Genomic DNA, 24807 nt, shown 5'->3' with positions numbered 1-24807 from the left:
ATTTGGATACTTGCTGTTATTAGATGTAGCAGAGAGTTTGAGAGCAGGGAGGTTATGTGTAACTGTGTAAAACGTTGGTTAGGCCACCACTCGTGCATTTCTGGAATCAACGTTATAAGAGGGATGTTGCCTGCACTGGAGAGGATACAGAGGAGATTTACCAAGATGTTGCCTGGGCTGGAGCGTTTATGAAGAGATTGGTTAGACTAGGATTGTTTTTCCTCGGATCAGAGGAGATTTGAGGGGTACAGACTGGGTAGATGGGAAGGAGCTTTTCTCCTTGGTGTCGTGATCAATGACTGGGAGCATAGATTTAACGGCATAGGCAGGAATCGTAGAGAAAGTGTGACATCTGGAACTCACTGCCTGTAACCACATCTTAAAAGTATTTAGATATGCACATGCAATGCAGCAACATATAAGGCTTTTGGCCAAATGCGAGAAACTGGGTTTGAATAATTGGGTGACTTGTTTTTGGTTGACACAGATTTGATGAGTTGAATGGCTTTTTTTTTCTCTGATTTCAAATGATTTGTCTGAAGGAAAACTGGACATTACCCATGCAGGATAAAATAAGGAATAATGCAGGAAATTTGTGCTTCACTGTCAGAGTAGATTTCTATGGATTATGATTGCATTTTTTAACAGAAAAAGCCATAATGTGTGCATGCGAGTTAGTTGCTGAAGCATGCAGGGAAAGATTTCAGAACGTAAGGAAGCTGCTTGGGTAAATTTACATTGAATTTGACTGGGTTAAGCAAAGTAACTTTGAGAGGTAGTTATATGAATGAGGAGTTGAAACAATGTATGAGGTTTGCAGGTTTCTTCTTGTGGAAAAACTTTAAACTTCCTTACCCTTTGTTTTGTAATAAGAACTCATGTTGAAGATCAAAAAGCTACACCTATGGGATGTTTTTCACTTGAGTGTAGGAGGTTGAGAGGCGATCTGAGAAGATGAGACAAGAGAGATTTAAAAAAGACATGAGCCAAAGTTTTTACATAGGGTGGTTTGCGCATGGAATGAACATCCTGAGAAAGTGATAGATGCAGGTACAATTACAAAATACATTTTGGATAGATACATGAATAGCAACGGTTTGGAGAGATAAAGGCCAGGAGCAGGCAGGTCGGACTATTTTAGTTGGGATTATGATTGACATGGACTGGTTGGACTGAAGGATCTGTTGCCATGCTGTATGACTCTGGTAGAAAATGGGAGAGTTGAAGGAAAGCAAGCAGCAAGAGTAAAGAAAGAATAGCAGGGAATGTCACAAGATCTCCTCTGATCAGAAGATAAAGTGAAAGTTGAAAACCTCTGTTTCCGTTGTAGTAAAGTGCGACATTCAGAGTCTGAAATTGAAGGAAGCCCATGGGATTAATTCGGGCTGATAAGCGAGTCCAAAAAGGGAGCTCAAACAAGACAAAAAGTGCCATGGATTAAATTGTGGCTTTACTAACAACCAGTAAACTGGGAGATGAGGTTTATGAAATATAAAGGATTGTGCCAAAAAGGGACTCCAGGAATAGTGCGACTTTGTAAAATGTGTCACATATTTCTGGTATTAAGGATATCTCAATAAATAATCAAACTGCGACCTTTAATTCCCATAGCAAGTTTTGGAGATCTGTTCAGTTGTTTGTAGATTGTATGGGCTTATTACCAAAATCAAAAGCAGAACACCAGTACTGTATATCCCTACATTTTAAGAATATGATAGCACAATTTCGAGAGGTTCCTCCTTTTTTGAGAACAATTAGCAAGGTTAGATTACATGGAATACAGGAGAACTAGCTATTTGAATGCAGGACTGGCTCTAAGGTAGAAGACAGAAGGTCACTGAAGGCCTGTGATCAGTGGTGTGCCACCAGGATCGGTGCTTTGTTCACTGCGTTTGTCATTTATATTATTGATTTGGATATGAATTTAGGAGGTGTGGTTAATAAATTTGCAGATGACACCAAAATCGAAGGTATAGTGGACAGTGCAGAAGGTTACCTCTGAGTACGACAGAATCTTGATCAGGTGGGCCAGCTGGCCGAGGAGTGGTGGATGGAGTTTAATTTAGATAAATGAGGTGCTGCATTTTGAAAGGACAAATCAGGGCAGGACTTATATGCTTAATGGTAGCATCCTGGGAAATGTTGCTGGACAAAGAAACTTTGGAGTGCAGGTTCATAGTTACTTGAAAATGGAATCGCAAGTAGGTAGGATAGTGAAGAAGGTGTTTAGAATGCCTTCCTTTATTAGACAGTACATTGACTCCAGTAGTCCGGTCATTGGTTAGGCCACTTTTGGAATACTGCATGCAATTCTGGTCTCTCTCCTATAGGAAGGATGTTGTGAATCTTAAAAGGGTCCAGAAAAGATTTTACAAGGATGTTGCCAGAGTTGAAGGGTTTGAGCTACAGGGAGAGGCTGAATAGGCGGGGGGCTATTTTCCATGGAGCTTCACAGGCTGAGGGGTGACCTTTTAAAGAGGTTTGTAAAATCATGAGGAGCAGAGATCGGGTAAATAGACAAGGTTTTTTCGCTGGGGTTGGGGGAATCCAAAACTAGGTGCATGGTTTAAGTTGAGAGGGGAACAATTTAAGAGGCACCTATGGGGCAACTTTTTCATACAGAGGCTGGTGTGCCTCTGGAATGAGCTGCCAGAGGAAGTGGTGGAGGCTGGTACAACTACAACATTTAAAAGGCATCTGGATAGGTAGATGATTAGGAAGGGTTTAGAGGGATATGGGCCAAATGCTGGCAAGTAGGCCTAGATTTATATAGGATATCTGGTCGGCATGTATGAGTTGGATCGAAGGGTCTGTTTTTCTGCTGTTTATGTCTACGACTCTAAAGCTATTACAACCAAGTAATGGTGGAGAAATTAACTCTATCATTTAGACATTATGATCTACCAATTAAAATACAATCTGATCAAGGTGTGAACTTCATGTCTTGAACATTATTACAGTTTGGGAAGAAAACATTTTCAAGTTAATCAAACATCATCCACAAACGCAAGCTTTGTAGAAATACCATTAGACTCTTGAACTATGATGAAAGCATATTGTCATAGGTACACTCAGTTTTGGAGTAAAGGATTACATTTCTTACTGTTTGCAACCAGAAATTCTCCAAATTAATCTGCTGTGGTTTGATCTTTTGAATTAAATTATGTCAATGAGATAAGAGGCCCATTTAAAATTGATTTAAGAAAAGTTGTTAAAGCAGTAAAATAATTCCTCAATGTTGAATTATGTTTTTATATTTCTAGAGAGATTCATAGGAGAGTAGCATGAGAGAATTGAAAAACCTCAAGTGAAGATGCATCTCCAAGGGATAGTCAGTGTGGTTTTGTTAGAGGAAGGTCATACTTAACAAATCTAAGAATAAAGCACAATACAGCACAGGAATAGGCCCTTCAGCTCACCAAGCCTGCACCAGCACATTAAGCCTTTCTAAATTTAAAGGTACCTTGAATCTACATGGTCCATACCCCTCTATTCCTTGTCCATTCCCGCATCTATCAAGATTCCTCTTGAACGTTCTTACTGTGTCTGCTTCTATTGGTTCTCTGGCAGTGCCACCTTCTGTGTCTTAAAAAAAAATGTGTCATCTCCTTTTAAACTTCCCGTTTTTGTAACTGTAGACCTGTGTCCCCGGTAGCTAACCTGGGATAAAGATTCTATCCATGCTTCTCATACTTCTGTACAGTTTTTATTAGACTGCCTTTCAGCCTGTATTCAAGTGAAAGCAAACCAAGTTTGTTCAATCTCTCCTAAAAGTTAAGATTTCCCCAAACCAGGCAACATTCTGCAAACCTTTTTCTGTACCCTCTCTAGAACCTCCACATACTTCTGGCAATGTGGTGACAAGAATTGTACACCATATTCCAAATCTAGTGGAACTTTTTTGAGATGACCAAATGTTTGGATAAGGTAGAGCAGTTGATGTAGTTTACATGGATTTCTTTGCCAAGATCCCACATGGGGAAACTGACAAAGAAGGTAAAAGCTCATGGAATTCAGGGTACCTCAGCAATTTGGATCCAAAATTGACTTGGTGATAGAGTGTGTGTGTGTGTGTGTGTGTGTGTGTGTGTGTGTGTGTGTGTGTCCGTCCCAAAGTAATTAGTGTAATTAGCTTGCCTTTATTGGTCAGTGCATTGAATATAGGAGTTGGGAGGTCATGTTGTGGCTGTACCAGACATTGATTACGCCAGTTTTGGAATACTGCATTCAATTCTGGTCTCCCTCCTATAGGAAGCATGTTGTGAAACTTGAAAGGGTTCAGAAAAGATTTGCAAGGATGTTACCCAGGCTGGAAGGTTTGAGCTATAGGGAGAGGGTGAGTAGGCTTGGGCTACTTTCCCTAGAGCATCAGAGGCTGAAGAATGTCCTTTTTGAGGTTTATAAAATCATAAGGGGCATGGACAAGGTGAACAGCCAAGGTCTTTTTCCCAGGGTAGGGGAGTCCAAAACATAGGTTAAAGGTGAGCGGGGAATGATTTAAATGGGACCTACAGGTAAGCTTTTTCATGCAGACTATGACACGTGTATGAAATAAGTTGCCAGAGGTAGTGGTGGAGACTGGTACAACAATAACATTTAACAAAACATCTGGATGGGGATATGAATAGAAAGGGTTTAGATGAATATAGGCCAAATGCTGGCAAATGAGACTAGATTAATTTAGGATATCTGGTCAGTGTGGACAAGTTGGACTGAAGGGTCTGTTTTCATGATGTACATCTGTGACTCTAGTGCTGGATCCCTTGTCGGTGATATTCATTTAATGATGTAACTGAGAAGGGGTGGGGTGATTACTAAGTTTGCAGATGACTCAAAGTTGGTTGGGTAGTTGACAGTCAGGTGGAAGGTATAAGATTACAGAAGGATATAAACTGGTTATCTGGGTAGATTGGCAGCAGATGGTATTTAACCCTGATTAATGGGATGTGATACAGTATGGAAAAAGGAATAAGACTAGGGAATGGCAAGCCATGCGGAAGCTAAGAGGAACAGGGGATGTTAATGATTGTCCACAGATTCTTGCAGATGGCAGGACAGCTTAATAGAGTAATTAGGCAAGTGTCCCAGATGCCTTATCAGATGTAACCTAGATTATAACAGTTGGGAGGTCATATTGGAGCTGTACAGGATTTTGGTAGGCCACAGCTGGAGTACTGTGCACAGTTTTGGTCACCACACTATATGAAAGATGTGATTGCACAAAGAAGTTCACCAGGTTGTTGCCTGGGATGGAATGTTTCAGCAATGGTGGCTCAGTGGTTAGCACTGCTCCCTCACAGCGCCAGGGACCCAGGTTCAATTCCCACCTCGGGCAACTGTCTGTGTGGAGTTTGCACATTCTCCCTGTGTCTGCGTGGGTTTCCTCCGGGTGTTCTGGTTTCCTTCCACAGTCCAAAGATGTGCAGGTTAGGTGAATTGGCCATGCTAAATTGCCCGTAGTGTTAGGTGGATTAGGGAGGATTGGTGTGGACTTGTTGGGCCGAAGTGCCTGTTTCCACACTGTAGATAATTAATCTGATCTAAATAAATCAATTTTGTGACCCTGACTTTACCAAATCTTTTGAAATGACGGCTGATTAATGGCAGTCTAATTGCAAGTTGATCAGTTGGGGGTAGAAAAGGTAGTGGGTACTTTTCTGAGAAATTGAATCAATCTCTGAGGGTACTCTACTGTGGGGGAAAGAAACTATGGGATTATTATCACATCTTCAATACTTCAAGTTTGTGTATGGCATGATCGCAAAAACATTAATCAATACTGAAATCCAAATATATTGCATCTGCAGTTTTCCCTTCATTAATCCTGCTTGTTACCCCTGAAAGAATTCTAATAAATTTGATAGGTATGACTTCCCCTTCATGAAGTCATGCTGACTCTGCTTGACTATTTTATGCATTTCTAAATGGTCCATAATAGACTCTAACATTTTCCTCCTAACAGGTGTTAAGCTAATTTGTCTACAGTAATTTTGTTTTGTTTTCTACCTTTTGTTTGATTAAGTGTCTTACTTTGGCAGTTTTACAATCTGTCTGTCTGTGTCCTAGATGACATTTTATTAAAACTGATTCAAAGAAGCCTGATCCCTATTTGGATCAATAACAGGAAACTGTCCCAAATGTATTCTGTGAATTCTTTCTCCTCGGTTACCTCTGCCAATTTGACTTTTCCCTATTGATACAGTCACATGATTAATGCCATGCTTTTTTTTACATGTCCTCATTATTCTCATGATTTTGTCTTTGCCCTACAATATAGCTACTGTCAGAAGGCCAATCAACTACTCCCACCAGAGTCACCTTCCTCTTGTTATTACTTACCTCCACCAATCCAAACTTGACATCCTCCAGTCCAAGGTCATGTCTTGCTATCACATTTACTCCATCCTGTACTGACAATGCCACCCCACCAACTGTTTACTGTTTAGTGAATCATTTTTCACATTTTGAAACTGTTCCTTCCTGACTGACTGCTGGGTATCATTGCCTAATATAGCTCTCCTGCAAGGCAGCCATATCTTTTAAAAACAAAAATGACTATTGTAGCCTGGATGAGGAGTTCATGGGATGCTATTGAGGTAATTTCTAGGAACAGAATGCTCTGCAGTCAACCAAAATAGATTATTCTAGACTTGGTATTGTTGCTTTGCTATGAATAATTAATTATCTAAGAATTAAGGTAGCAGTGGTCACAATTTGAATTTTACACTGACTTTAAAAGAAAGAAGAGTGGGTCTAATACTAATATTTTAAACTTAAACAATGAGGTAATTATGGGACATGGAAGCTGAACTGGCTGAATTGTATGGGGATACTAGGTTAGAGGATAGATCAATAGATTAGCAGTAGCAGATATTTAAAGAGGTATTTTCAGAATAGACAAATATATTCATAATATAAAGAAGAATTCCAAGGCAAAGATCCACCATTCATGGTTACAAAGAAGTTAAGGAACACTTCAAACTGAAGGGAAAAAACTTTATAAATTTGCAAAGATGAATGGCAGATCAGATGATTGGACAGAATATAAAGAATGAAGAACAATAGAGTAGGAAAGGAAGGTAGCTGGAATTGTAAAAACAGATTAGTAAGAGTTTGTCCAGGCATTTAATAAAAGGAACAAAGTAATTAAAGTCAATGTTCATTTTGAGTGAGAATGGCGTGATAGTAAATGATAAGGAAATAGGTGAAATAACGCAATTTGTTTTTGTCTGTCCTATAATTGCTTAAAAGCAAGTATAACTCCTCTATTTAAGAAGGGAAGGATCGTGAAATCAAGACACTTTTTTAGGCCAGTTAGCTTGATGTCTTACGTGGAAGGTGTTAGAATTGATTATTAAGTTTATAGCTTGGAAAATCCCAAGGTAATTGGGAAGTGAGTATCATTTTTTTGAAAGGGATATCATGTTTCTCCAAATTATTGGCGATCTTTTGAAGGAGTACCATGTGAATAAAACGGAATCTTTAATTGCACCTGGATTTTCAGGGTGCATTTGACAAGATACCACAAAGGTTATTTTCCAAAGTAGAAACTCGTGGTATAGTTTAGAGCATGGATATTAGCATGTTTAGAGAATAGGCTGGCTGGTTAAAAAAAACAGAATGCCTAAAAGGGGTCAATTTCTAATTGGCAGAATGTGTTGAGTGGAGTTTTGCAGGGCTGTGTTGGGGCCTTTTTTGTTTACAATTAATATTGATGACTTAGATGAAGGAATCAAAAGCATGAGAGCTAAATTTGCAGATGATGTCAAGATAGGTAGCAAAGTCTGTTGTGAAGAGGAGGTAAGGAGGATGAGAATAGATATAAATGGCTTGAGTGAGTGGGTAATAAATCCAGCAAATGGAATAATGGAAAAATGTTTAGTTGTTTGCTTTGGCAAGAACCATAGAAAGCAGAGTATTCGTTATATGGAAAATGACTGCAAATTTCCGAGGTGGAGGGAATTGTAGGTGTTCTGGTGTATGAGTTAGAAAAAGGTAATATATGCAGGTGCAGCAAACACCTTAGAAGGCTAATGGAATACTATCCAATATGTGCAATAATGTTATGCTTTGCTTATTCAGAGCATTGCTAAGATCACATCTTGAATACTTTGTGCAGATTTAGTCTGCTTATTTGAGGAAGGGTGCAAAAGCTTTGGAGGCAGTTCAGAGGAGATTTTGTAGATTGATATGCGGATTGTCCTATGAGGAAAAGTTGTAAAAGTTAGGATTGCTTCCACTGAGCTTAGAAGAGCAAGGAGCAAGTTGATAAGATCCTGAATAGTGTTGACAAAGTGACCGTGGGTCGGTTCAGAATCAAGGCATGTTTTTTAAAATTAGGGGTACCCCTTTTAGGACAGATGAGTTTTTTTTTCTCTCTAAGGTTGTGTGTTTTTGAAATTCTGTTTCAGAAGGTAATGCAACTGGGGTCGTTTGAATAGTTTTAAAGTGAAAGTAGATTCTTGTTTGGTAAATGAATCCGTGGTAGTTGGTAACATCGAATTCAAAACAGCAGATCAACTATGATCTTTTGGATACAGAAGAGATTCAAGGGGGCAAATGCCCTATTTCTGTTCCTAATTCATATGTTTATATGTATGGAAACAATTAAAAGCTCAAACTTTGTAGAAATGTTGTTTTATTGGGAAAATTTCTATGGTAGATGTCATTTTCTTCTCATGGTGCAGGTAATAGAAAAAACAAAATATTGAAGTGAAGTGTTTAAACTTTCTTTCTTAGAGGTAGTAATGTGCATTTTGCTTTTATTAGACAGCAGCTGACTGAACTTGAGAGGACTGGTAGGCTGAGAGGAACCTTCAAACCTGAGGAGCAAATGATGCTGATCACTGCCTGTAATGATCTTGCACAAGCAGTAGAGGGTGCCAGTCACATCCAGGTCAGTGTTTCTACTGAGTTACTTCTGTTTTGGATTAGTGGTGCTGGAAGAGCACAGCAATTCAGGCAGCACCCGAGGTGCAGCAAAATCGACGTTTCGGGCAAAAGCCCTTCATCAGGAATAAAGGCAGAGAGCCTGAAGCGGGGAGAGATAAGCTAGAGGAGGTGGATAAGCTCCTCTAGCTTATCTCTCCCCGCTTCAGGCTCTCTGCCTTTATTCCTGATGAAGGGCTTTTGCCCGAAACGTCGATTTTGCTGCACCTCGGGTGCTGCCTGAACTGCTGTGCTCTTCCAGCACCACTAATCCAAAATCTGGTTTCCAGCATCTGCAGTCATTGTTTTTACTGAGTTACTTATGTGCAGGTCAAATTATTCACATTTGATTCATCTCAGTCTAAGTCAAAGTAGAAATTTCCAAATGAATTTAATACTCGTTTAGGTTCTTTAACTGCAAAGGTTTTGTACATGAAGCATTACAATTTATTTAGAGGCTAATAACTTTTATGAAGGTATTGGAATTTTCCGTCACTGCAAAGATCACGCAAGATTTCAAGTTCTATTACTTTCATTGTGATAAACAAATTAAAATCAACATTATATAAATACACATTTAGATCAGCAAACTTAAACTGTATACCACAGAAAATTTGCACCTGTATTTACTGAAAATTTACCATACCAAGCTGGCACCTCCATTTTGGGCAGCATTGCTCTAGGTCCTTCCATGACTTTCTCCACTGTTTATTGAAACAAGGTTGCACCTCTGGCGTGACAGTATTGGTAGAATGAGGCTTATGTCAGGCCATGAATTTACAGTATGTGTGGTAGAATCTGTTGCTGCTGATAACCATCATCAACATCCATGTTCTATGCCCCTGTTTCCCTTGGTGCCTTGACTAAGTGGTGTTGATTCACCAGCCAAGGGGCAATAGTACATGATGATCACCCGCGGATTCCTTGCCCATATTTTACCGGATGCCATGAGACTTCGTGGAGCCCAGTGCAAAGGGCGAAGACTCTCCGATCCACTCTTTCTCAACTGTTAAATTACTTTGCTTCCACATGGCATCCACAGGAATGTTGACTGAAATGTATAATTCCTTATGTATGATGGTCAGATTATTACTTGATTTACTTTGTGATACATCTCTTCAAATCTTTGTACCAATCCCTGGGTATACATGAGTAAGCCTTTTCAGGGTTCCTGGATTGGATGTACCTTTATTCTGGTCCCTCGGGCGTGTCTGATTTTCATTTTATGCACAGACAAAATAAATATATTGTTTCTTTGCATCTTCTATTCTGTTGTTCAAGAAATGCAAATTATTGGCTGCACGCAAGGATGACTTAGTAAAAGTAATTCTATTCAAATGCTCAACACGTTCTAAAGAAAATAAGGAGAATTCTTGGTGGTTTAGATTAATGGGTATATAATACAGTACTGATCGCCTTGGTGAAAATTATGCATTTAAAACTGACCAGATGGCTTTTAAAATAACTGACTTGTCCTCCCACAATGCAGTTGTGATATTCTCCTTTATCCATAATGTAACTCGTCCACCTCTTTTCATCCATCTCTGTCTCGCCTGAAATATCTAAATCCGAAAATGTTAAGCTGCCAGTCTTGTCCCTCTATCAACCAAGGTGAGTCATTTACTGTATTCTGAACAAATTCTCATCTGCACAAGTTCTGCCTCCTGTGTTTTAGTTGAGGGAAATTTTAAAAAAAAATGGGGAAATAGATGGCTTGCAGTGGCTTCTCTGATGCTCAGGATTATGAAACATGCATGTACTTCAACGATCAAATCCAAACCTTGAGTACTAGGATATTCTCAAATATATATTTTAGTAATTTAAATTCTTCGGATAAATAACTTCCTTCTCTTGTATTCATTCCTTTCTTATTTACTCCTGGGATCTGGGTGTTGCTGGCTGGCCAACATTTATTGCTTGTCCCTAGTTGTCCTTAAGATGATGTTGAGCTGCTTTCTTAAACTGCTGCAGCTCAAGTTTTGTGGGTTGACCCACAATGCTGTTAGGGAGGGAATTCTAGGATTTTGACCCAGTGACAGTGAAGGAACAATGATTATCTTTCCAAGTCAAGATGGTGACTTGTAGGTAGTGGTATACCCATGTATCTCATGCCCTTGTCCCTTTAGGTGTGAGTGGTTGAGGTATTTGGAAGGTGCTGTCTAAAGATTTTTGGTGAATTTCTGCAGTGCATCTTGGTGGGAGTTGGTGGTGATGGAATGGATGTGGTACCAATCGAGCAGGCTGCTTTGTCCTGGATGGTGTCAAGCAGCTTGAGTGTTTCTAGAGCTACACTCATACAGACAAGTAGAGAGTATTCCACCACACTAGTAAGGTGGGGGGGGCGGGGGGCGCGGGGGGGGACCCAAGAAGATACTGAGGAAAGAAATCAGTCTGTGACTGTTTCAGTTGGGAAGAGGGGCAAGTCAAAATCAGGCAGGCAGGAACAAAGCAGAGAATGAGGTAGGACTGATAAATTAGACTGCCTTTATTTCCATGCAAGAGGTTGAACAGGGAAGGCAGACAAATTCAGAGCTTGGTTAAGAACGTGAGACTGGGATATCATAATAGTTACAGAGATGTTGCTCAGGGAGAGACAGGAGTGGCAGCTTAATGTTCCAGGATACAAATGCTATAGGAAGGATAGGAAGGGAGGCAAGTGGAGGGGGAGTAGTGTTTTTGATAAGGGATAACATGAAGGTGTACTTGGGCAGGATATTCCTGGAAATAAGACCAGGGAAGTTATTTGCGTGGAACTGAGAATTATGAAAGGGATAGCCACCTTGGGATTGTACCATACAACCCTCCCCCCACTTCCCCCTCCCTCAATAGTCTGCAGGAAATTGAGAAACACATTTGTAAGGAGATCTCGGTTATCTGTAAGAATAATAGGGTGGTAATGTTTCTAAACATAGACTGGGACTTTGATAGTGTTAAGGGTTTAGATGGAGAGGAATTTTAGTCTGTACAAGAAAATTTTCTGACTTGGTATGTGGAGATACATGCTACAGAAGGTGCAACAGTTGACCTACTCTTGAGAAATAAGGCACTATAAGTGATTGAGGTGTCAGTGGGGAAGCACTTTGGGGCTAGCGACAATAATTTAGTTTTAAAATAGTGATGAAAAAGGATAGGCTGGATCTGAAAATTGAACTTCTAAATTGGAAGAAGGCCACGTTTGACAATATTTGGCAAGAACTTTCAAAAGTTGATTTGAGGGTGGGGGCGAATGTTCACAGGTAAAGGGAGGCCTGGAAAATGGGAAACCTTCAAAAATGAGATGAGAGTCCAGAAATAGTATGTTCCTGTTAGGATGAAAGACCAGGCTGGTAAGTGTAGGGAATGTTGAGTGACCAGAGAAATTGAGGTTTTGGTTAAGAGAAAGAAGGAAGCATTTGTCAAGTATAGGCAGCAGAGATAAAGTGAATCCTTAGAGTATAAAGGCAGTAGGAGTATGCTTAAGAGGGAAATCAGGAGGGCAAAAGGGGAACATGAGATAGCTTTGATAAATACGGTTAAAGAGAATCCAAAGGGATTTTATAATTACATTTTTAAGGACAAAAGGGTAATTAGGGAGAGCATAGGACCCATCGAAGATCCGCAAGGCAGCCTATGTGCGGAGCCGTGGGAGATGGGCGAGGTACTAAACGAGTATTTTGTATCAGTGTTTACTGTGGAGCAGGGCACGGAAGATATAGAATGTGTGGAAATCAATTGTGACATCTTGAAGAATGTCCATATTACAGAGGAGGTGGTGTAAAATGGATGTCTTAAAATGTATAAAGATGGATAAATCCCCAGGACCTGTTCAGGTATATCTTAGAACTCAGTGGGAAGCTAGGGAAGTGATTTCTGGGACCGTTGCTGAGATATTTGGATGATTGATTGTCACAGGTGAGGTGCCTGAAGACTGGAGGTTGGCCAACATAGTGCCACTATTTATGAAAGGTGGTAACGGAAAGCTAGGGAGCAATAGACCGGTGAGCCTGACATCAGTGGTGGGCAAGCTATTGGAGGGAATCCTGAGGGACAGGATTTACATGCATTTGGGAGATCAAGTTGTGGCTGTTCTGGACATTGATTGGCTTTTTGGAATATTGTGTTCAATTCTGGTCTCCCTGCTAAACAAAGGATGTTGTGAAACTTGAAAGAATACAAAAAAGATTTGCAAGGATGTTACAAGGCTCGGAGGGTTTGAGCTAAAGGGAGAGGCTGAATAGGCTGAGGCTGTTCTCCCAGGAGTGTTGGAGGCTGAGGGGTGAACTTAGAGGTTTATAAAATCATGAAGGGCAGTAAAGGGTAAATAGACTAGGTCTTTTCCCCCAGGTGGGGAGGGGTCCAGAACTAGAGAGCATAAGTTTAGGGTGAGAGGGGAAAGATGTAAAAGAGACCTAAGGGGCAACTTTTCTCAGAGGGTGGTGCATGTATGGAATGAGCTGCCAGAGCAAGTGATGGAGGCTGGTACAATTACAACATTTAAAAGGCAAGGGTGGATGAGGAAGGATGTAGAGGGATATGGGTCAAGTTGGCAAATGGGACTAGATTAATTTAGGATATCTGATTTGGCATGGACAAGTTGGACCAAAGGGTCTGTTTCTGTGCTGTACATCTCTGACCATTTGGCCCATGTGCCTGCACTGACCCTATTATCTAGTGCCAATCTCCTGCTTTTTATTCCTCCCCCCCCGACACAATGACTCTTCAATGAGCTTTTGAATGCCTCAATTGAACCTGCCTGCACATATTTCCAAGCAGTACATTCTTAAACCTAACAGCCTGTTGTGTGAAAACAATTTTTTCTCATCACCTGTGCTTCCTTTCAGATCACTTTAAAATCAATGCCTTCTCATTCTTGATCCTTTTATTTCATGTGTGGGAACAACTTCAATCTGTCTGCCAGCCCAGACATAATTTTAAAGCATCAATCAGATTGTCTCTGCTTTCTCATCTCCAAAACAGTCCAACTTCTTTCAGTCCTCATAACTGAAGTTTCTAATACCTGAAATCATTCTTTGTAAATTGCTTCTGCATTCTGTCCAATGCATTCAACATGGTCCTACAACTGTACAGAATACTGCAGCTGAGGTCTAACAAGTGTCTTGAATGAGTTTAACATCTCTCCCTTGCACTTGTGCTCAATGCCCCTATTAATAAAGCTGAGAACTACAAATGCTTCATTTTCTGTACTCTCCAGCTATTCTGCCACCTTCAGTCATTGTGTACATTTACACCCAGCTCCTCCTGCTTCTGTACCCCTTTTAGAATTGTATCCCCAATTTTGCATTATCTTTCACTGTTCTTCCAACTAAAGTGCATCACTGTTAAAGTACAGATTTGAGATGGCCCAGGGAATCCCTTGTGGATTCAGACCTGTAAAGCCTCTCTCTTGGTCATCCCGGAGATCGTACTCTTTGGAAGTCTGGAATAAAAACCTCTTACAGACAGATTTAGTTTAATTTTAGTCATCCCCTTTATTCACTAATAGCATCACTATTACAACATAACACTGACACCTATAAGCTAAACTAACTAGGTTCTAATAACCTAGGAGAGTAGGGTACCAGCTCTTCAAGTGCCCAGCAGGCTACTCTGATGTACTGAGACAAAGTGGCTTTCTATATACAGAAGTTTACAAAAACATTACATGTCCTTAATTAGACAGATAATGATGAAAGACAATAATTCGTAAGGAAGAGAAGTTAATTGACAGATCTGTGTACGCTCGACTGATCACTCCTTCAGGCCTTGAGCTATCCATCAGATGGGAAAAACAAATCTAGCCGAGTTAGGTGTCTGGCGGCGAGAAGTTCCTATAAAGAAATACCAGTCTAAATGAAGTGGGAAATGTCTTAAGGTAACCTTACACAGCTCGCATGTCTGATATCATTGTTTCACAAAATGGCTTCTTAGCAAGGTGGCAAACTTTTGACCATAAAATGGCTTCCCAACAGATTGTGTCAGAATCTCTTCAATGTTAGGTTTAGAATAATTTAAAGTGGGAGCAGATTCCTGCTTTTTATCTTAGGTACAGAATGATTCTGTGCTTGACTCTGAAATGATTAATTAGTCTTGAATTAAACATGTCTTATTTGAATTTGAATTACAAACTTGAAAAGAAGGCATAAGATCTGATTAGTTAGAATTGATAGTGGGGCAGTCTGTAAGATCTGTAAAAACAGCAAGTTAAAGCTTTATCAATATTTCCTTTTACAGAGTTTGCATTTAGTAACTGGCGATGGCTACTCAAAATCATCAAAAAGTCTCAAAATGCAATCAAATTCAATCCAAAGCAGATAAGCACTAAGAGTTAATTTTCCACTGGATTCAACAGCCTCAGCACTAAAATGGTCTCTTTTCTTTCACTTTTTCTCTTCCTCTTTTTTTTCTTTCTGTCTCTCTCCGTAGAATCTATTATAATTGGCAAAGATTGTGAGAAGATATATAGCTCGGGTGCTCATTGTTGTGGTTCTGTTCACCATGTTGCAGACGTTTCGTCCCCTGTCTAGGTGACATCCTCAGTGCTTCGGAGCCTCCTGTGAAGCGCTTCTGTGATGTTTCCTCCGGCATTTATAGTGATTTGTATCTGCCGCTTCCAGCTGTCCGCTGCAGTGGCTGGTATATTGGGTCCAGGTCAATGTGCTTATTGATTTGAATCTGTGGATGAGTGCATGCCTCTAGGAATTCCCTGGCTGTTCTCTGTTTGACTTGTCCTATAATAGTAGTGTTGTCCCAGTCGAACTCGTGTTGCTTGTCATCTGAGTGTGTGGCTATTAAGGATAGCTGGTATTGTCGTTTCGTGGCTAGTTGGTGTTCATGGATGCGGATCATTAGCTGTCTTCCTGTTTATCCTATGTAGTGTTTTGTGCAGTCCTTGCATGGGATTTTGTACGCTATGTTGGTTTTGCTCATGCTGGGTATTGGGTCCTTCATCCTGGTGAGTTGTTGTCTGAGAGTGGCTGTTGGTTTGTGTGCTGTTATGAGTCCTAGTGGTCGCAGTAGTCTGGCTGTCAGTACGGAAATGGTTTTGATGTATGGTAGTGCAGCCAGTCCTTTGGGTTGTGGCATGTTCTCGTTCCATTGTCTTTCCCTTAGGCATCTGTCGATGAAATTGCGCGGGTATCCGTTTTTGGCGAATACATTGTAAAGGTGTTCTTCTTCTTTTTGCAGTTCTGGTGTACTGCAGTGTGTTGTGGCCCTTTTGAACAGTGTCTTGATGCAACTTCTTTTGTGTGTGTTGGGGTGGTTGCTTTCGTAGTTCAGGACTTGGTCTGTGTGTGTGTGGCTTTCCTGTATACCTTTGTGGTGAATTCTCTGTTAGGTGTTCCCTGTACCGTCACGTCTAGAATGGGAGTCGGTTGTCCTTTTTCTTCCTCTCTAGTGAATCAGATTCCTGTGAGTGTGGCGTTGATGATCCGGTGTGTGATCTCTATTTCTGTGTTTTTTAATTATTACAAAGGTGTCATCCACATATCTAACCCAGAGTTTGGGTTGAATTTTCGATAAGACTGTTTGTTCTTATCTTTTCATTACCGCTTCTGCTAAGAAGTTGCACCAGGACACTATTCAAAAGGGCCACAACACACTGCAACACAAATTCCCAGCTCGGCGAACAGAACCACAACATTATAATTGGCAGCATCTAACCATTAATTACTAAGTTTTTGATTAGTACTGAGTTTTGTTTCCGAGTCAGAATTGAACACTATCATTAATTTCACAAGGGAACGGCTGTGAATGTTATCACTTGGTGTCCTGTTCACACAGATTGACCAATGCTAAGGCAAATGTTCTTAATTATCTTACAGCATCCTGTTATCACTTGGTGAGGACAGGTGTCCCTATCTCTTGCATTCTTTAAGTTTCCCCCCCCCCCTTTTCTGAGCCTTCCTGCCTGTCAATTTTGTAGTGCAGTAAATGTGTTCAGTAATGCAGCATTACATTTTAGTCTAAATGTTTAAAGACAAGTTTTAAGGCTATAGACTTTCTCATTACCTCACACCTCTCTGCATTGAACCTCATCTAACACCTATCCACCGTTTTATCAATCTCCTAATACACACTGCCCCCCCTCACAGTTTTTCCAAGTCAGGTATGATATGCAAACTTTGAAATTGCTCATTGCACTGTAAGATCCAGATCATATATGTGTATATATATATGTGTATAATAGATATATCAGGAAAAGCAAAAGTAAATATACCGACCTCCGAGGAGCTCCACCACTACAAACCTTCTCCCAGCCCACAACATTTTCATTGACCATTATTGTTTCTTCCTATCACTCAACCAATATTGTATCCATGTTGTCGCTGTTCCTTTTATTCCATGACCTACACCTTTCCTCAACTCTGTAAGGTGCTGTATCAAATGTGTTCTGGAAATCTATGTATACCACATCAAAAGTATTATCCTCCTCAACCCCTCCTGTTCCCTCTTAAAAATAAAATAACTCTGAGGTAGTTAAGCACTACTTTTCCCTTTAGAAATCCATGCTGATTCTTCCTAATCAACTGTCACCTTTTTCCATTTGACAACTGATTTAATTCAAATAATTGTTTCCAAATATTTCCCTGTTACTGAAATTAAACAAACTAGTTTGTAATTGTGCTGGTTTGTACTTGCAACTTTTCTTTTGAACAAAGATGTAACGCTGGCAGTTCTCTAGTCCTTAGGCATTTCCCCCAAGTCCAGAGAATACTGAAATATTATGGCTAATGCCACTGCAATTTCTATCCTCGCATCCAAGGATTTTGAACAAAGTATCTCATTCAGTGCATTGTTAACTTTAAATGCCAGTAGTGTCTCAAAGACTAATTTATTTTTAATTTTCAACCTTTTAGGGACAGAGTTCATTCTTCTGTCCTCTGTCACCGTGGGCTAGGCAGTATCCTCCTGCTTTGTAAAACCCAATGCAAAGTATTCATTTAATACCTTGTCTATGCCCCCTATCTCCATCAGTAAATCAGGGGAGAGATTGAGCCTGCAGCAGTGAAGGCTGAGCATTGTGAGGAGTATGAGCCCAGCATGACTAGGCACTTTTGGACTGTGGTACTGAATTGTTAACTGTTTCTTTATTTTTCTACTTTTTAGCAAGAAGGACTGCAATTTTTAACTTTTTATTTTCCTTATTTTTCTGCTTTGTATCTAAGATTCTGTATCTAGGTACCTTTTGTACCTAAGATGGCACTGTAAGTGGCAACTTTTAAACTTTTTAGTGTAGTCCTGTGAGTACATGTGACAATAAACCTAATTGACTTTAAATCCCCTTTTTGGTCTTTAATCAAACCTACTCCTCATTTTAACCAGTCTCTTTCTGTTTATATGTTTACAGAAGACTTTGGGATTTCCATTCATTAGTTGCTAGTCTCTTCTCATACTACTTGGTTTCTCATATTTGCTTTTTCACTTCCCCACTAAACCTTTGGTATTCTTGTTGATTCTCGATCATATTTTCAACTATGCATGTAGTGGAATGTAATTTTCTATTACTGTATAGCTCTATGATTCCCAACATTTTCAGTACAAAGGCACACTTCAATGAGACAAACAATTTCATGGAACACCTACTTTTATTCTCCTTTCAGAAATACAGTATGTGATAATTGCATAATGCTCAAACTGAATGTTACTGCAAGAAAGTTCCACAAGCTGGCAGCATAACTGACAATAAGTAGACACTGAGAAGATCAGAAGCTCAGGTAAAACGGTGCTACTGCTTCCTGTAAATCTTGTAGCACAACTTTCTCAGCTTGGGCTGTAGCACACTGGTCAAAAAATACTTGTTTAGCTAACTCTGGCCTACCGGGAAAATGTTGATCTACATATTCATGTTTGGCCACTTCATTGGCCAATGTGCTACTGTTCTTTTGTGCAATAACACCTACAAAGTGTGTAGAGGATTTTTTTTTAATATACTATCTCAAATTGTCATGATTTGACAACTCAGGACAATATAATTTGTTGCAATATTCCACTGTGGCTTTAGCATTTACCCCATTTCACTTTTTCTGCACTTTGGCATAACTTGTATATATTTGGAAGACAAATTAATAAAGAAAATGTTTGATTACATTCTACCAAAGTACATGAATGAAATATGCCAAGATCAAAGATCTTATTTTGTGATCTGTGAGAGTGTACAAAACATCATCTTGTAATACTTACTATTATTTAAAAAATTAACTTTAAAAAAAGTAATCACATTTGAACAGTAATTTTCTGTGATGGTAACATTATCAAGTCGAACATTAGAGAACAGCTAGTGTTATGCAAGTTCCTTGGAATCTGTGCTTTCAGTTAGACCTCTTTCAATAAGTTAATTTTTTTTTGTATAATCTAGGGGACATTTTACACATTGGAAATCCGAGACTTTGCTGTGTCATTTACCTGTTGGGACAGGTTTGTTTGGCACCATTCTTTATCAGTTGTTTCATTTATCTCTGCATGTAATCCATTTTGTCATTTGAAATTGTCCTGCTGAAAGTATTGCTTTCCGAGCTTAAATTCTTCAATTTAAAAGTTGTAATTATGCAGCCAACTACACGTGTCAGCTATTCTCAGGGTTGCCTTTAAGTCTGAAGTTATTTATCTCCCGCTTTTTGGGTTGTTCCTAAAGAAACATTTAACACAGTTTCCATCCCTGTGCTGTGTTAATTTTCTTTTGAGTCCTGAATACAATGAGAATCTCAATAAAATTTCTGTTTAAATGTATTCACATTTTTAAAGTCAATTTTTTAAATAATATAAACTATTACAAGGTGATGTTTAGTACACAAATGTATTAATTCAATTTATTCATAGTTGTATCATGTTATGTCAAGTAATAAAAATAGGGTTGAATTACTTCACTAAGATCAGCAATATCAACTGTCAGTACCATGGGTAGTGTCCTCTAGGTTGACTATTTCATATTTCCCCACTCTCACTCTACTGCAGTCCCTGAGCTCCTCCATTTTCTGTCCTGACTATTTAAGCTTGTGCCTTTTGAAAAATATTGCTTCTCCCTGACTCTTTACTCACTAAACAATTACTTCCCTACTCCAGTGTTCACCAGGGTCATAAATGGCATCCTTTGCCCTGTTACAACACCTCTCCCTTTAATACTATTATTTGCATCCATCTTCATAACATCTACCATCATCCCTTCTGTCCAGTTCATCTTCATTTTTACTAAGGTGCCCAGTTAGATGCCCTAGTGACTTTCTCCATGAACAGGATTCAGCTGTTAAGCCAAGAAGATGTTCTATCTACCACGCAGTTCAGTGATGTGATATAAGTTCCAAAGCCAGGTAGGTAGGTCCTATACTCAAACAACTATCAGGACGTACCAAAAGAATCTGTCCAATTCGCCATCAGTGGGTAATATGCCATTCATGCTCAATCAGCTCATGCTTGCAAGACTCAGAAGTATGTCCTCATTAGATGTGATTCTGCTATTAGAAATCCGATACTAAATAACCTGGACAGTGCAAAACCAATGTAAGATTATCAGCTGGGCCTGCAACATGCTACATTTGTGTAATAGAAGCGATACACTTAAATATCCAGGGCCCTGTTTATGGAGGCAAAAGGAATTTGTACATACTTTACACCCTCTTTTAATGAAAAAAAGGTGTCATGGAGATAGCCAAACTGATTTCTCAGACTAAATACTGGTCTGAGAATTAAAATTCATGGTTAACTATTCTTGCTGCATTTCCATCGTGTTTCTGGTTCAACCAATCAACACCCTCTTCCCATTCTGCATAAAATGGTATTTGTTTCCCCCAGGTGTGTTTCTTGCATCTTCATTCTGCTGAGTACTCCACTTCTAGTCTCCTGTCAGGAATATTTAAAGTTCTGCACAAGTTTCTGACCTAATTGCATTTTACATTCAGTTTAAAAAGGAAACAATCATATTGTGGTTGGTGATATCTAGGGTGCCTTAGCTCTGGGGTCATTCACTAATCTTGAGATACTACACAGTACTGCTACTATTACTGCTTTCTTGTTGGTCCAAGATGTGCTGCTGTAAGAATTTACTTCAAAAGCATCTCTGAAGCAGGCTATTGCTGCTAATTTGATTTATTAAGTTTGCATGTGGATTAAAGTCACACCTGATTATTGTGGGCATTTATTATACCTTTCTGTATTTTGTGGTATTGCTAGAGGGCCTGTAGACCACTCCCACTGATGACTTCTTTCCTCTACTATTCCTCATCGCCACTCAAATTGATTCGATCTCCTGAACCAAGATCATCTCTAACTATTGCACCAATGTTATTCTTGCTTCAGTGTTACCCCTCCACCTTTAAATAGTGTCTTTCTTGTCCTGAATGTCATTTGTTGCTCAACGATCAGTTTGCGCTTACAACCCTGTAGCCCCTTTCTCATGCAAATAGGCTAAATAAACCTCAAACCTATTGGACTGTTGCAGAGACTGACACTGAGACCCTTAACTGCCCCCCTCAAAGTCGTATTATCCTGTCCTTGACCACTAACCAAATCAGAAGACTCTCTCCAATGTGAGTGCCTGCCACCTGGTGCAAAGAATCCAGGTAACTTACTCCCTCCCTGATGCATCAGTGTCTGTTCATATAATTTACTTATTTACAAACCTTGCCACCAATTTATGTAGTGTATTAAAAATTAAGGATAGAAAAGACTTCAACCACTTCACAGAAACTCACCAAACAGCTCTTTGTTCTGTAGAGCCAATTTCAATGCACTCAACTGAATCAAGTTCTACCCATGATCACCTGCCAGTTGGTCCTTACTTTTTTTGTTTTAAAAATTATACTTTATTCATTACTATAAAGAAGTACAAGTGTCACTACATACTGAGGTTCTACCTGTCCCTGATGGTGTGAGGGATGGAATTGGCCTCGTTGTTGCAGAACACTCCCAAGTAGTTGGTCAGTTCCATATCACCTGTCCTTCGTGGAGAAACTTGCAAAGGAAAACACCTTTGACCACAAGTCGATCAGGAAGTGGTTAATTCGTGGCATCCTGGAGACCCTGCAGGAAAAGGAGATGGCGAATCCTGTTGTGTGGTTCCCTGGGCAGATTGTCAAAGTCATTTGGCAGAATGCCTCTTCACAAAGCTTTCCAACAAGCCTGAGGACATTGCTTGGCTGGTGAGATCCTCCTTGTCTGCACCAGTGCACACTGCCCCCAAAGCACTTAGGAAGTGTTGAGATTGCCACACATCTCCTGGAATGAGATGCAGTGATTTTCGTCAAGGTTCAATCTGAGCAGCTCTGTGGCACAGAATTCTGAACTCTCGGGTTTGTTTCCCAGGACACACCGAGGCAAACATCAACTCTGCCTGGAGGACCATCGTCTGGGTGAAAGACACTCTTTGGTCTGCCCAAAACCTGTTGGCCTTTCAGAACGAGGAGTTGGCCTCGACCAAGTGTTGGAAACTGGCAAATTCCAAGGGCTCTGTGCTGAGGGATGCACTAAAGTTTGGGAGTTCTAACACGAGGTGCAGTAGGGAAAGACCACTGTTTGAAGTCTTTTTGTTGAAGTTAAATGGGGGTCCAATCAATTATCCGAGCCCCCTGCCTCAAATGCATGTGCATGGCCATATTCTCAAGTAAGAGATGTCTTTTGATTTGTTTGAATAGAGTCAAACTCCACTGTTTGTTTCCTTGATATGCTATTGTACAGAACTGAACTGCATTTGTGACTATGTATACATAAAGATTTTTTTTATGAATAAAATATAGTTTTGAAATATAAAGAAAAGTACAAAACAGTGCTGAATAGACTTTGGAGAAACTTTGCATTAATTTTGACATTACTCCTTACAGGTTCAATCCAACAAGAAAGCATTTTCTAGTAATGAAAGGAAACTGCTTACATTCCCATTACGGCTACAAAGGTATCTTGAAAGTTAACAGACCTTTGTGTCCTTTTCTCACCTCCTTTTAATTTCAAAAATGTGCTTTATTCATGGAAATTATCTATAAGTACCTATAAAAGGTCCTAAACCTGTTGTTTGTAGAGAAAACACAAACAACACATTGGAATTTGACATTCCTCCAAGCGTTCTGCGATTGCATCACAAGGTATTTTCTACTAGTGAGGGAAACTATTTGCACATATTTTGAGTCAACGAGAGTGTTACACTTTGGCAGAAAGGCCTCCAAGATTGGTCTTTCTCCTCTCTGCCTTGGTAGCTTTCTCAAGCTTTAGTGTGCCTCCCTACATTTTTTTCCAAAATATACTTCATTCATAAAAACACTCATCTATAAGTACAAAGATTCTAAATCCGTTTTTGCAGAGAAGCTACAGGGGATGTGCCAGAAGACTGGTTTGCCAAATTACCCCACTTTCTAAGAATGGTGATAAGGACAAGCCAGGGAATTATAGGCTGGTGAGCCTGACAGTGTTGGCAAGTTGTTGGAGGGGATACTGAGGGACAGGATTTACATGTATTTGGAAAGGCAAGGACCGATTAGGGTTGGTCAACATGGCTTTGTGCATGAGAAATCATGCCTCACTAACTTGATTTAGTGTTTTGAAGTAACGAAGAGGATTGATGAGGGCAGAGTGGTGGACATGATCTATATGGACTTGAGGCGTTCGGCAAGGTTCCTCGTGGTAGACTGGTTAGCAAGGTTAGACCTCATGATTTACGGAGAGAACTAGTCATTTGGGAACAGAACTGACTCAAAGGTAGAAGACCGAGGTAGGTGGTGGAGGGTTGCTTTTCAGAATGGAGGCATATGACCAATAGTGTGCCACAAAGATCTGCTTTTCATCACTTATATAAATGATTTGGATGTGAACCTAGGAGGTATAATCAGTAAGTTTTGGTGTCATCTGCAAATTGGAGGTGTAGTGGACAGCAAAGAAGGTTACCTGAGAGTGCAACAGGATCTTGATCAGATGGGCCAATGGGCTGAGGAGTGACAGATGGAGTTTAAATTAGATAAATGTGAGATGCTACATTTTGGAAAGGCAAATCAGGGCAGGACTTATACACTTAATGGTAAGATCCTACGGAGTGTTCCTGAACAAAGAGACCTTGGAGTGCAAGTTCATAGTTCCTTGAAAGTGGGTTCACAGGTAGACAGGATAGTGAAGAAGGCATTTGGTGTGCTTGCCTTTATTGTTCAGTGCATTGTGAGGTCATGTTGTACAGGATATTGGTTAATCCACTTTTGAAATATTGTGTTCAGTTTGGTCACCCTGCTATATGAAGGATGTTGTGAAACTTTAAAGAGTACAGAAAAGGTTTACAAGGATTTTGCGAGGGTTGGAGGGTTTGAGCTTCGGGGAGAGGTTGAGTAGGCTGGGGCTATTTTCCCTGGAGTGTTGGAGGCTGAGGGTGACCTTATAGAGATTTATAAAATCATGAGGGGGCATGGATAGGGTGAACAGCAAAGGTCTTTTCACTGGGTTGGGGGAGTCCAGAACTAGAAGACAAAGGTTTAAGTTGAGAGAGGAAAAATTTAAAAGGGATCCAAGGGGCAATTTTTTTTTTAATATAAAGAAGATGGTGCACATATGGAATGAGCTGCCAGAGCAAGTGGTGGAGGCTGGTACAATTCCAATATTTAAAAGGTGGCTGAATGAGGATATGAATTGGAAGGGTTTAGAAGGATCTGGGCTAAATGCTGGTCAGCATGCATGAGTTGGACCGAGGGATCTGTTTCCATGCTGTACAACTCTATGACTGTAAAAGAAACATGTCAAAATTACAATGTTTTGTTCACCTTGGAACTTATTCTCATTTTCAAAAACAAAGGCAGTGTCTGCTTTTGCAGGAAATGATTATTGTTCATTTTTGAGGCACCTAGAGTGTCTGATAACTGAATGGACCCATGTTATACTTTGGTAGACGGACCCTAGATGGCAGTGTTCCCCCACTGTGGCTTGATAACAACTGCCCCC

At 39.9% G+C, this 24807-nt stretch overlaps 1 protein-coding gene across 2 annotated transcripts in view; it reads left to right on the top strand.

The window, feature by feature from the left end:
• Positions 1 to 24807, top strand: part of cryl1 (crystallin, lambda 1) — a 99146-nt gene that overhangs the window by 11059 nt on the left and 63280 nt on the right. For both annotated transcript variants that reach the window (XM_060826711.1, XM_060826710.1), the window contains exon 3: positions 8770 to 8896. In XM_060826711.1, coding sequence (XP_060682694.1) covers positions 8770 to 8896 — 127 coding nt within the window. The remainder of the gene's footprint in view (positions 1 to 8769; positions 8897 to 24807) is intronic.

The sequence above is a fragment of the Hemiscyllium ocellatum genome, chromosome 6, assembly GCF_020745735.1.
Source record: "Hemiscyllium ocellatum isolate sHemOce1 chromosome 6, sHemOce1.pat.X.cur, whole genome shotgun sequence".
NCBI lineage: Eukaryota > Metazoa > Chordata > Chondrichthyes > Orectolobiformes > Hemiscylliidae > Hemiscyllium > Hemiscyllium ocellatum.
This window is presented reverse-complemented; position numbering and strand designations above follow the sequence as displayed.